This window comes from Haliotis cracherodii, unplaced genomic scaffold (genome assembly GCF_022045235.1).
Source record: "Haliotis cracherodii isolate W230 unplaced genomic scaffold, xgHalCrac1.p SCAF_3, whole genome shotgun sequence".
In the NCBI taxonomy this organism is placed as follows: domain Eukaryota; kingdom Metazoa; phylum Mollusca; class Gastropoda; order Lepetellida; family Haliotidae; genus Haliotis; species Haliotis cracherodii.
Genome location: NW_027266286.1, coordinates 8,459,991 through 8,473,037, shown reverse-complemented (window position 1 = coordinate 8,473,037; position 13,047 = coordinate 8,459,991). Strand labels below are relative to the sequence as shown.

Below are 13,047 nucleotides of genomic sequence, written 5' to 3'. Positions count from 1 at the left end.
TCAGATGAATGAATCATTATATCTGCAGTAAACTATGGTTATAACAAACTTAAACTGACCGCTAATTTTAGTTTGTTAAAACCGCAATTCGTTATAAGCATATATGCAACATCAATACAGCACATGGCTGGGACCAAGAATTAAGTTTGTAATATCCGTCAGTCCGTTATAAGTGAGTTAGTTATAAACTTATTTTACTGTACAACTCAAAAAACTCGATTCTTTCATGTGACTATAGTTCATCTGTCATGCCATCCTGACCGATGAACTGAAGTAACATGAAATAATCAGGTGATCCTTGTTTTATTTTGAGTAATATACTTTCTGTTATGGTTTACTTTGGACTTTCAAGTCTTTATCTTTCAATGCTCGTCAGCAATATTATCAACTTCAGACAATACTCATAACCTTGACCCTTGGACTCGGGGATTGCATCAATTGTTATTTGCTTCTGGGAAGAGAATTTTGCAGTGGTCAGCAGATAAGTGTATGAACTTTATGTGTATGGCTAATATTAGGTACCGTAGGATGTTTAATGTTCTGTTGGGCTAGCAAACAGATGTAGGAACGAACCAGCCAAACAATTCACTGGATTTGAGATGAATGTTGTTTTGTGCTGCAATCATAGTGAGGTCATGATAAAACACACACACACACACACACAACACACATACAACACACCACATAAACAACATACACAAGCAACACACGCACACACTCATTACACTCAACATAATCACACCACGCACGCACATAAACAACATACACATGAAACACACACATTACACATAACCACATACACACACATTCAACACTCACATAACACACTCATACAACACACACACACATTCAACACACACACACATTAAGGCTTCTATTGGTGCCTGCTGTTTTCTGTTACCTATCACTTGTCCTGTTTCAGAATGTGGAAAGCATGTAATAAACAGTCAGGGATCGGGAGGAATAATAAAAAGCCCTGACTATCCTCGAAAATACAAGGCAAAGACGTTTTGTCAGTGGACGATTAGAGCCAGTAAACCCACAAATAAAATACTCCTAGAAACAGCTACCTTTGTGTTAGAAGGAAAGATGGACCGTAAGTATGCCTGAATTGTCCTCTCTTTATGAACACATCAATCATACTGGAAATGCAATTTTTGCCCACTCATCAAACATGTTTACATGTATCAGTAGGATATTTGATATTTGGTATGCAGTACAAAATGGTTTTTGTGTACAAGTATTTGAATTTTACTATCCTGCTCTCCCCTTTTGATCTTCATGTACCCCCATTTGTCCAGTTTAACTAGATTTTCAACATCTTCTCTGAATCCTCTGAATTTGTGTACCTGTAAAATTTGGTAGAATAGGTCTTCAGCAACCCATTCTTGCTGTAAAAGGTGACTATGCTTGTGGAAAGAGGCAACTAACGGGATCGGGTTGTCAGGCTCGCTGACTTGGTTGATGCATGTCATCATATCCCAATTGCGTGGATCGATGCTCATGATGTCAAACACTGGATTGTCTGGTCCAGACTCGATTATTTACCGACCGCAGTCATATAGCTGGAATATTGCTGAGTGTGGCATTAAATAACAAACCAAAACCTGTCAAATAGTGTATATTATCCCCACATATTGCTAAAAGCTGCATAAAACCATACTTTCTCACTCACTCATCTACTTCAACAAGTTTTGCTCAGATAGAAAATCGATCCTTGTGGAAGGAAGCTCCTTCATAACAAATGCAGAAGATTAACCCTTTATGTTTCAGAAACGGGCTGCCAGAATTCTGTGATGAGAATATACAGTGATATCAACTCTGTGCAGCCTGCCGAGGTGCTGTGTGGCCAGATGGGCACTAATATAGCTTTCCTCTCTTCGGGAGACACTTTTAGAATAACGTAAGGGATCAAGCTTTTACTTCACATTTGATAATAGAGTTAATGTATAACCAGGATTGTGTAGGTATCGAGGAAGACCAGACTCCGGCTTTGGGTGTGAGTCTTTATTTCTCTGTCTTATAACTGGACACCCTTAAACTCAAGTATAGGCACTTAATGTGGCAGGTACATATGGTATTTACATATGGCTTTTCAATGCATATCAGTTGATCCTGGCACAGCTAAGGGATACAACTCAAGAGTGAATTGCAGGGTCACTTTTGAGTTATGTCCCTTAGCTGTGCCAGGATCAACTGATATGCGTTGAAAACCCAGAAGTGATTATGATCCTTGGTTTGTCATCACAATACCCATGTCTAGTTGTATTGGTGTACCATGTTGGGCTTGTCTGCACATTTAGCTACGATATGACTGAATACGGTTCAAAGTAGTGTTTAACTCAGTTACTTGCATTTTACAGCATCTTTTCTATGTGTTATTTCATTCAGTTTGATTTGCTTAGAATCACTGCACAAAGTATGATTACATATTGTTGTTTATCACCCATAGGGTTAGAAAAAACACTTCACGCACACCAGTGTATTGTTTCGGAATGTTGGAGTGACTTCACTCTGGAAATGATGTCGTAGGTGAAGATTGTTGATGTCATCCGATAATTGTGGTTTTCTAAGATGACGGTCATGATCAGTGCTTTGCTCTAAAGAGGAGTTCAAAAGAAGGAAGAAATAATAAACAATAATGTAATTACACTCATGTGTGTTAAACTGATTTTATGAAACTTGTGTAAAAATTCATGCATTACCCTTGCTCTTGCTCGGGAAATATAAGAATTCTGACACTTTTCATAAAATCAGTACGACACACTTGCTGTATAATACTCTCTCATACTGATACCTATACATGTATTTGATTGACAAAAAGTTCACCTGGACTTAATCTGTTCCAGATTTGTGACATCACTTCGGTCACTTGGTGGTAAAGGATTCAAGTTATCATGGACAGAAGTCAATGAAGATGGTAGGTGTTGACATAATATGTTTGTGAAACAATTGTTTCCTGCTGAGAATTAGTTCAGTTGTGAGTTAAAGTGTCATTTCCCAGGTCAGTTGATAGAAGATGTAACTCTAGATCTGTAGACTGCTATGCAGTTGTTATTGTGATGGGCATCAGTATAACTTTGGGCATTTGGGCCCAGCAACTAGATCTGCTTGCACTACAGATGTAACGATACACAAGTATATATTTATCAGTATTTTGAAACATTATTTTGATAGTTTAGGCTTGTGTTGAGTAGAGATATTTTTGCAATCAGGTTTTCCGTCCATTATGGTGAAGGGTTCAGTGAAACATACATAACACATATATAATAAATATATGTACAAGGAATATGATGATGTCACAATCGGTGCTGTACAAATATTTGTGATGATGGAAGCTTCTGAAAACAAATTAGTGTCTGAATATGCCAACATGTCGAAGCTTTTTCACCACACACTTCCTCAAGCTAAATCACAACACCTTTTGATGCCCTTGTATGTGAAAAATGATGCCAGATCCACAAGGATATGTATAATATTGTCAACTTTCTATGTTCAGATGTGAATCTTTTATATACTTTGTTTCAGATACCTGCTTTGGTTTTAAGTGTGCTAAAAACAACTATTGCATATCGTCTGAATTGAAGTGCAATGAATTACCCAACTGTGGCCGAGGTGATGAGTCAGACGAGACAGCCGAATGTAAGTTGGACAGAGTTGTCTCCCTTCCACCATGAACTGAGTATCTCATTGCAACCAAGTTGTGGGAGAGTACATTATGTGAGAAATGATTTTGGAGCAGAGTAGCTGTAGCCATCATGGTAGAGACACGTGATAGTTGGTTTGTTATCCACACATAGACTTATTTTGATTCTTAGGTGCTATTTGTACAAACTTAGAAAGGATTGAACAGTCAGTATAATGTATGCTGCTGACCGCCTGGTGTAGATACATCAGTGCACATGGAAATGTGCACGCAGAGATCTGATCAGTTTGATGCATTTGCGCGATCCATTCTGGATGTATGCCAATGGATGCATTCATGACTAACTAGACACACAGTGCACTGTATGTTAGAGTGACATTTGCACATGTATTAATACTGTATAATGTGCTCTGGTAAGCTGCAAAGGTAAATAAGGTCTGTGATCTTAACATAGGAGGTCACATTTGACAGTAACTATACCACCATTGGATCATTTTTGTACACCAAGACTGAAGATTTCAGAAACAAAACCTTAAAATTCACTGTGTATTCAAGTACAGGTATAAGTGTTCAGACAAAACGCAGAGACCAATGCAATATACCACTCTTTGTTATTTTGATATGAAGGTATGTCTTCTTTAGAAGAATAGAATTTTTTTGCCCAATTTGACTCTGAAGAAAATAAAATAAGAAATGCTACAATATTGAGGCAATATTGACACCAGAAAACAATCAGTCTCTTTCATCTCCTGAAAAAGATTCCAATATCTGTTAGGAAAAACTTGTGATGAAAGAACCATATGAATAGATCAGTAAAAAACAGTGACTATGTTGCTACTCTGCTTGGCATATAAACAATGTTATAGCCTGTCCATACTGAAACATGCACCTGGACTAGCAGACAGGATTTATGGGTTTTGTTTTGGAATATCACGTTTTCGTGACTGTGACTTTAACCCTTTCACTTCGTCTGTTTTCATTCATTGGAGAAGACCCTTGTTTTAGTCAACTGTTATTTGATCTTTGTCCTAAGTTGTCCTGTTAAGACAGTTACAATTGCATATATGTTATGTTGTTTTGTGACACAAGATCTTTTTATGTTTTGTAATTTGAAAGTAGGGAATCATCTTTGAGCAGCATCTGCTTCACCACTGCTAGTGTGTGTTCCTGTACATATAGGGAGCACTGCTGTGTTGCACAGGGTACATTGGATGCTCACCTTGTCTTTTTTGTTTCAGCTGGTTATGCAAATTGTGTTGTTCAGCTCAGAATATTCAGTTTTTGTTTAATTTGGGGATGAAAATAGAAGTGCACAATCAGAAAATGTTGGCAAACATTTCACTTCATAATACATAATTTAAATTATCAAACAGTGGGTGCTGATACTGAACAGCTGATTTACCAGTTGTCCTGTCAGTACTTCTATTGACTGTGTCACTCACCTTTGTGTTAAAGTAGGCTGGAAAGTAGCCATTAAATATTTTACTACAGGACAAAAGTAATTGTAATATCAACTGAAATAACTGAATATTGTTAGTAATTATCTTGACATCGACTATGTGTATTGATCATTCTTCTGTTTGATGTCAACCATATCAGCACAGGGTAGCAGTGGGCGGGCAGGGGAGTTGTTTTAATGCATATTTGGGTAATAAAGTCTCACCTCTCGTTTTCCGTCCAATTCAGACTGCAGTGCGTCTGTGATGAGGAGTGAAACCAAGTCTATAATAATAGTCTTGGTTCTCAGGCACCGCCTGCATCATCATAAAGTGTGCCGCATGTTTTATTTTTATTTCCATTTTTCATTTTTTTTTAAAAAAAATTAAATATTCCAAGTCCAACTGTATTTCAGTATTTTACATTCATGTAGGGAGGCCCTTTCCCACAACTGTTTATTTGGTTACACATCTGTTTGTTTGGTTACATACGAGTTTGAACAACCAAAAATAAAATTTGAAAAACACCAACCGCCCACACTATATTTTCAAAAGCCATTGCCTGAGAAAAAATTACTTTATTATTTCAAGCCTAACCAGACATGTTTAGTAAAGTGTTTAAAGAACAGGAAAATGGTAGGCATAAATCAGTTTAAAATTTGGAATTGTTTAATTTAAAAAAACAAAATTTAATGAAAAATCTTTACAGTTCCTATGAGGTCCAACTTAAGCCACAATACACACTGGTAGATTGTAGGTCTTCAAAGAGGGATGTTTTGAGAGATGTTCTCAAAGAAAATCTGAATATGATAAACATAACAGCAAATTCACATATCATTTAAGGAAATTGAAACTGAGTGACAAGATAGTCTGATTGTGACACAGCATCAACACTGGTAGAGGTTCAAGAACTAATAGGATACTTTCATATGCAATTATTGAAACTGATGGGCACTTGTATTTTCCTATCCAATTTGTATTATTTTATTTTCCTTTCTTCCATGGATATAGGCGGAGCACCATCAATGTTGAGTTTCCACGCCGTCATTGTGTTCAGTGTGACTTGTCACTCCTTTTTTCTCACACATTTTATTTTACATTGAGGTAGGTGGAATGGGCATACTGTTTCCTGCTGTAGTGCTGACTGGCATACTTGCATCAGGAGCCAACAGGGCAGCTGCAGTTGTATTGTCACACCAACACCAAATCTGGACTTTCAAAAACAAAACTCAAACAGTGACTATTTAGGGAGATTAGTTAATGGTATTATTGGTCATGCAGGAGTGATTTTATTCCTAGTAAGGTTGTTTTGGAATGTTTGAAAATTTCAACCTGTGTAATGAATAGGTCATAATTGCAAGTAAATTTAATGTCTTGTCAAATTGAATTTGTGGGATTTATTGATCGTTCTTAATCATTATTGTCATCTGGATGTGAATCACATTTTGTCTGAGCTTTATGTAGAAATATATGATAAATATGGGTAATTTGATGTGATAAAGAGGATGTTTTATGCATGAACCACTTGTTAAGATGAGAGATTATGATAACATTGTTCTTCAAACTTAGAGTAGATTACATTCGTGACTCAGAGTTGGCAATGAAGAGGTCCTTCAGAACAGACACAATTTATGTGTGTCCTTCTTCTTCCAGAGATATAAATATAGTGTCTAATCCTCATTCCAAGAATACTTCTATCCTGTCTTCAATAAATAAAACTTGAGGTATTAGTCAACCACTTAATTACTGACATTTTGAACAAATAACAGTTATTACTAATAGATAACTATATGCAATAATCTAATTTTTGATATGCAGTGCAAGTTTTTGCGATGCAGTATGTGCAAAATGATATCATCAGTTTGACATGCAATACAAAAATGTGCAAGATGGTGTCATCAGTTTGACATGTTATCCAGACACAAGGCAATATAAAAACATGCTGCAAGTTGGGTGGACGTAACTATGCCAGTCAGTGCTGTGGCTGAGGGAAACAGGAATATGCTTCAGCGTTAGCGTGTATACGTCATGTGCATGCCAATCCACCAATGCATTTTGTTTTCCATTAATCAGGCACGGTATATATATTGAACCGTGAAGGGTCCCATGGTATGTAACCTTATCTCTATCTGCCCTGCTCTCCCTCCTGTTCAACTCCTCAACACTCAACTTTCTGAAGAAAAAACAATGCATAATTTTGACAATTGTTGAAAAATATACTTCAAATACTAATACATAGGCATTGTGCAGGTTTTACCTCATTCTTGAATATTTTATACATGGGAAGAATGGAAGGTTAAGTTAGGTGTTTGTTGGTATTATATTTGTTTTTCTACATCTAGCAGAGAAATTCCTATGATATTTTGAACATGAATGTAATGACACAATGAAAGTAACCTGTGATGTGATGTTAGGCGGTAAACAAAGAACATTTTAGAAAAACAAGTATTTCTCTGTAAAGAACCTAAGAACAACAGTCTGATAATGTTCATTGATCACAGGATACAATGAGTTTGTTAGGGGAATCTATGTGACCATCTGACAACATGACAGTCTGTGATGTTTTTTCACTTGTGTACTTGATATACAGGAAAAACAGCAGACTAATATCTTGTATATATTCACAATATTATCTTTTGTGGGCATTCAGGGCTTAAATAGGTCCCAAGGATCCCATGCTTATCTCAAGAGCAAACATCACAATAAGGGTCAAGTGGTCACAATTTATAGCCAAGATGATTGTGTCATTTTACCTCATTGGATAGTCTTACTTACCCAGAATTGAGTATTTACAGACCATCATGACATAGTTAAACTATTGCTGACTTCAGCGTAATACATAGTAATTACACTGCATCAGTCAGGCAAACAATTCTACTCATTAGGAAGAGCAGAAGAGATTATCTTCAGCCCAAGAGTCACTTAAGTAATACACCCTTTGACACTTGTTGTCCCAGATCATAACTTCAATAACTAATGGTATCTGTGGATGTTGTGAAGCAAATAGCAGCCAAACTAAAGTTTCTGTTCCATTATTAAGTCATGCATCAGCTAAGTAGAGCTGTATTTCAACAATTGTCAGCACACTGGTTGATTGTTCCCTCAATGACAGCTGGAGACTCCGCCAGCAGTATACTACCATGGTGTTTGCCCCACTTCCTTGGGCTTCTGAGTTGTGTCATGGTTGTTGCATGCTGAAATAACATGTGTTCAGTCAATATGGTTAACATGTTCATTGTTGTTTTAAATTACATTGAAACCTCATCAGTAACAGAAAATACCCAACAGCTTTTGAATATTATTGGATTCAAAGGTTGTCCTACAGTTGAAGTAGTTCAATGTCACCGATACATTAACTTGTAGTCTGAATGTGGGCAAGTGACTGGTCCTGATTTCATATAGCCACAAGTACTTCAAGCACTGGTCTGTTAATGCCCTGTATATTCACAATTTGCCCCCAAGGCAGAAGGACTTCAAAAAGATTGAACAGAATTATGATCAGATAGCCACCATAGGCAGAGCCCAATACTGAACCATCATCTGACTGATTGTGATTCCAACTTGAAACCCTACTACATGAGGATTGTTGCTCAAGCTCTGGACATGGTTTGCCTGGTCCAGACTTGATTTCAAACTGGTTGCTTTGATATGGCTGTATAAGTGATATGGCTGACTGCACCATTAAATATTCACAATCTCACAAACTTAACTATTTCATGTCAAATACACTTCTGTTATATTATATACATTCACATTCACTGAGAAATATGAGGATTGTTTAAACAAGTTTGACATCATTATGAAGATGATCATAGTGCTGCATGTGTAGTTTAGGGGATGTCAACAGTCTGCAGGAATGTGATTGGAATGAAAGGACTGCCTGTAAACCTAACTGCCTTTGCTTCTTATGATAACCATGATTGTGAACGAACCATGACACATGTGCCAACAAGTCACTACTAGATTCTTAATAGTGACACAAACATAAATTTAGAGGATTAAATAATTGGTTATGATACCTGTGAGGACATAGGTTAGAATATATCTCACACCCTATTACTGGTTATGAAAGGAGACTTACCTGGAATTGATGGTTCTCAGGCTGTGACTGGTTATGTGTCATAGTACCCAGGTGGCATGGACCCTATGCTGATGTTGACGGTCCAGACTTCATTATTTACATGTTGCCTTGATGTAGCTTGAATATTGCTGACTATGGCATTCACTAGGTGGTTATGATCTAAATTCTAAGTTTTCTGCTCAGAATGTCAAAGTGTCATAATCAAATTGGCATGAAATTTTCCACAAAATAAAATACCTTGTCACTGAAAATAGTAGTGCTGGTACATGGCAGGTTGGTACATATGTCATGGAAGATATGCAGTATGTTCTAATGCATGGCTTTGTTTTCAGCAAGACCCAAATTCCATTTACAGATTTCACGTCCTAATTTCAGATGATCATTCTTACAGGTTTTACATTTTTGGTCCGTAGGCTTTACTTGGACCATTTAGGATAAAATGTGTTACCTTTATTGCACACAAATAACTTTGTACATATTCTATACTTCTTTTATTTATCGAAAATCAGTATATAAAAACCAGTTAAAAATGTTATATTATTTTATGTTAACAGGATAACATAAAGACCAATTCAGTCATGCATAATCTTGATTATTTTTCATGTGCATAATATTTTGACTTTGAATTGATATTGAAATCACATGGCCAGTACTGACCAACAATGTCTATGTCAATTCCAGGTCCAACTACAGCCGGGGTACAGATTCTTCACATAGCCATAGGGACGTCCATATCTTCATTTTTCTGTATCATCCTTTTAATATGTGGATTTTACCACCGACGGAAATTTCGCTCAGAAAGGACTCCTCCTGATCATGATCATGTAGAAGTAAGATATGTGTCTGCTCCGACAGGGTGCAACACAACAGACAGACTCCTCATGGAGGAGAAGACTCAAGAGAGTCCTCGGTGTCAGAAGGTCTCTATGGTATGATGGAGGCTCGTTCTAGTGTATATAGGATTCAAATTATATGTTAAACACAGGCAGCAAGCAATTATGTACAACTGGGCACCACCGCTTCCGTGTATGAGTTGATGGCGTATGTTTGGAGTATACTTGTGCAGTACCATTGCAGTATACTTGGAGTCCCCTTTGTGCACATTAACAGTATACTTGAACAGTATTTTAAAGTCATAATTGTGGGGCAACTAAAGCTTTGTGTGGCATGCTGTAGAAAGCCTTCAAAGAAGCGAGATCCCATGTCTGAAGAAATGATCAAGGGAGAACTAGATATCACCTCCCGTGGAAGAAGGATGTGTTTCTGATTGAAGAGCTCATGGTACCTTTTGCAGTCTAATGAAATGAAAGAAAATCAGAAAACTTTCATTGGCAGTGTACAAATTAGAAGAGAGTGCTTGTAGAATACTGGATATGTGTCGTTTATTCATACAAAAGACAGTACCTTGACGTTTTCTTGGCACTATCCAATGTACTTAATTTGCACTGTATCAAGGCCAGCTTGTATTTGAATGGTTCCATGTGGAATGTCTTCAACATGGACATCAGGAACATTATACTACACTCATTACATTACAACAACCCCATTGGTTATGGTGTTTCAACCAAACCCTCAAGTATGTTGGCATCCCTTAGCTTTCATTATTTAATTGTGATCTCGGCTTCTTCTACATGATATTGAATGAACATTCTTATAGTTTCACAAGACCTGGACATTTGATATAAATGTGTATGTCCTCTATTACATTCATCGGTACTTCACCCTATGGTAGGACAAACTTGTTGTCTCTGTGATGCACATACGGATTATTTAACAATTATCAATGGCTTGATTGGCTGTATATTCTATTGAAATGCATCCTGTCCTACAATAATGGATGAAACCCACAGTTCTTACCTGACTACAAGTGATAAATGACCTGAGTACTATGATAACCCTTGGTCCACTGAACTGAACCTCATGATGACAAGCACATGATCTCCTCGTGAAAGAAAGGTCTATTCATGAGTTTGTTCTTGTACTGGACTCCCTTGACATTCAGAACATCTCAAGGACAATGGACTCTCTTGACATTCAGAACATCTCCAGGACAACTGATAACCTGGTCCAGAAACTGATCATTTGTATGTCGTCAGTAACCTAGTGCATATTATATGTACTTGCAACAGAAGTCAGTCCCAGATGTATTACCTACTTCATCCGAATGAAGACGACGAAGTCAGTCAACCCTTAAATGGCAGTACCATATGACCGAAATGACTATGTTGGATCTTGAAATGTAACTTGATGAAAGATCTTTGGAAAGAGGAATATGAAGTATTGTCACCCTGCATGATGGTAGGTACCAAACAGTTACCTCGTGTACATGCTGCAGGTCTGAGTACATGCGTCAAGTATTACCTCCACGACACACTCATCGGAACAGTTATCCTTCAGTGACTGTACTTCCTGTGGTGGTTGAGTTGAGACAACAAAGGATTCAGATGATTACATTGTATACCTGGCAATTAACAGGAGGAAGTTAATTGTGTTTTGACATATTTATATGTACAGTTTCAAATGTAAAGAAGAAATGTGTACAGTCAAAATATCCCTACTATTGCACTGGACAGTATTAGTTGATCATTGATGTCCAAGTGTGCAGACTTTTTTGTACATGCACATGTGTAAGAGAGACCCAGTGTATGGAGTATGGCCTAGAACAGTGCATGGTAATGTGTGTGCAGATGTGTAGAAATATGTTGTGTATGTACATTAACAGTACACAGGGAACAGTATTATTGTTGTGCTGTCAGAGTACATGTACAAAGGGTTTAGTTGATCATGGCCAGTATGCATAGGCAGTACCCCTTTAAGAAGGCACTGAAGAAAAGGTGAACCGTGCTTGACCTATGTATGATTGCCACATGCAGTGTGGCCTATTACAGCTTCTGGTCACAGATTGGCTGACATATGTATGATTGCCACATGCAGTCTGGCCTATTACTGCTTCTGGCCAAGGATTGGCTGACATATGTATGATTGTCACATGCAGTTTGGCCTATTACTGCATCTGGTCATGGATTGTATAGAGGGGTCCTGGCCACGCCACTGTTAATATTTCAGCTATATAATGTGGCCTGCTCAATATTAGAAACCACAAGAAACAGCAGTTAAGGAACATTGGCAGTCGAGTGAGTGAGGCATGCTGGACACAATGGGTATTGGACGGACTCCCACAAGTACAATAAGCTCACATGTGTCTGTGTTAGTATACAGATGTGTTGGTCCTGAGGATGAGAATATATTGAGCTGTTCTGTGGACAGATCGGATGGAGAATGTATGTGTATTTGTTGTTATACTTGTGCATAGGTGGATGATATACAGTTGTTGCTTCTAACTCTGTTGCTTGATTGGTAATGCTGTATGTATTTTCATGACACTGCCAGATGGAACAACAGAATATCTGGCAATAACTTATCTTTTCATACCAAAGCAATGTAAGATGCGAGTGATTTATTGGTCATACATATATCCCTGTTCCCCTGTAAACCAGCTTTACTTGATACTGGTATCAATGATATCTATTTTTTCTTCATTGCCCCCCTTCTGTAATCTATATTATAGCTTGTTCCAGAAAGACAGTTTTAATGAAACTAAACTGTAAGAAACAAAATCTCCCAACCTCAGGAAATGTGGACGCAAATCAGGAAATTTTATTTATTGTGGCCTAACAAAAGATATGATATGAAGTAACTTCACTCTGAGAGTTGTCAACCTTGTGTTACAAATGTAGCTGATTTCTGTTCATACTTCACCCCCTCCAAATACTGGTTATGTTCATCCAGAGTTTAAACTACTCCATGTAGTCGGGGAGATAGTGGTGGTGCTCAACGGAAAGTGTATGGTATGTTTAGCTGGCATTACACTGATATTAGAACAG

General features: G+C 37.5%; 1 protein-coding gene across 5 annotated transcripts in view; it reads left to right on the top strand.

Annotated features, from left to right (window-relative positions):
• The window catches only part of LOC139474608 (bone morphogenetic protein 1-like), a 299,859-nt gene extending 287,652 nt beyond the window's left edge, over nucleotides 1-12,207 (top strand). For 4 of the 5 annotated variants that reach the window (XM_071257682.1, XM_071257684.1, XM_071257685.1 and 1 more), the window contains 5 exons: nucleotides 923-1,096; nucleotides 1,774-1,903; nucleotides 2,850-2,920; nucleotides 3,529-3,642; nucleotides 9,845-12,207. In XM_071257682.1, coding sequence (XP_071113783.1) covers nucleotides 923-1,096; nucleotides 1,774-1,903; nucleotides 2,850-2,920; nucleotides 3,529-3,642; nucleotides 9,845-10,098 — 743 coding nt within the window. In that variant the 3' untranslated portion in view covers nucleotides 10,099-12,207. Of the gene's footprint in view, nucleotides 1-922; nucleotides 1,097-1,773; nucleotides 1,904-2,849; nucleotides 2,921-3,528; nucleotides 3,643-6,093; nucleotides 6,187-9,844 lie in introns of all 5 variants that reach the window. The other variant, XM_071257686.1, reaches the window with a different exon arrangement.
• The last annotated feature ends 840 nt before the right edge of the window (nucleotides 12,208-13,047 follow it).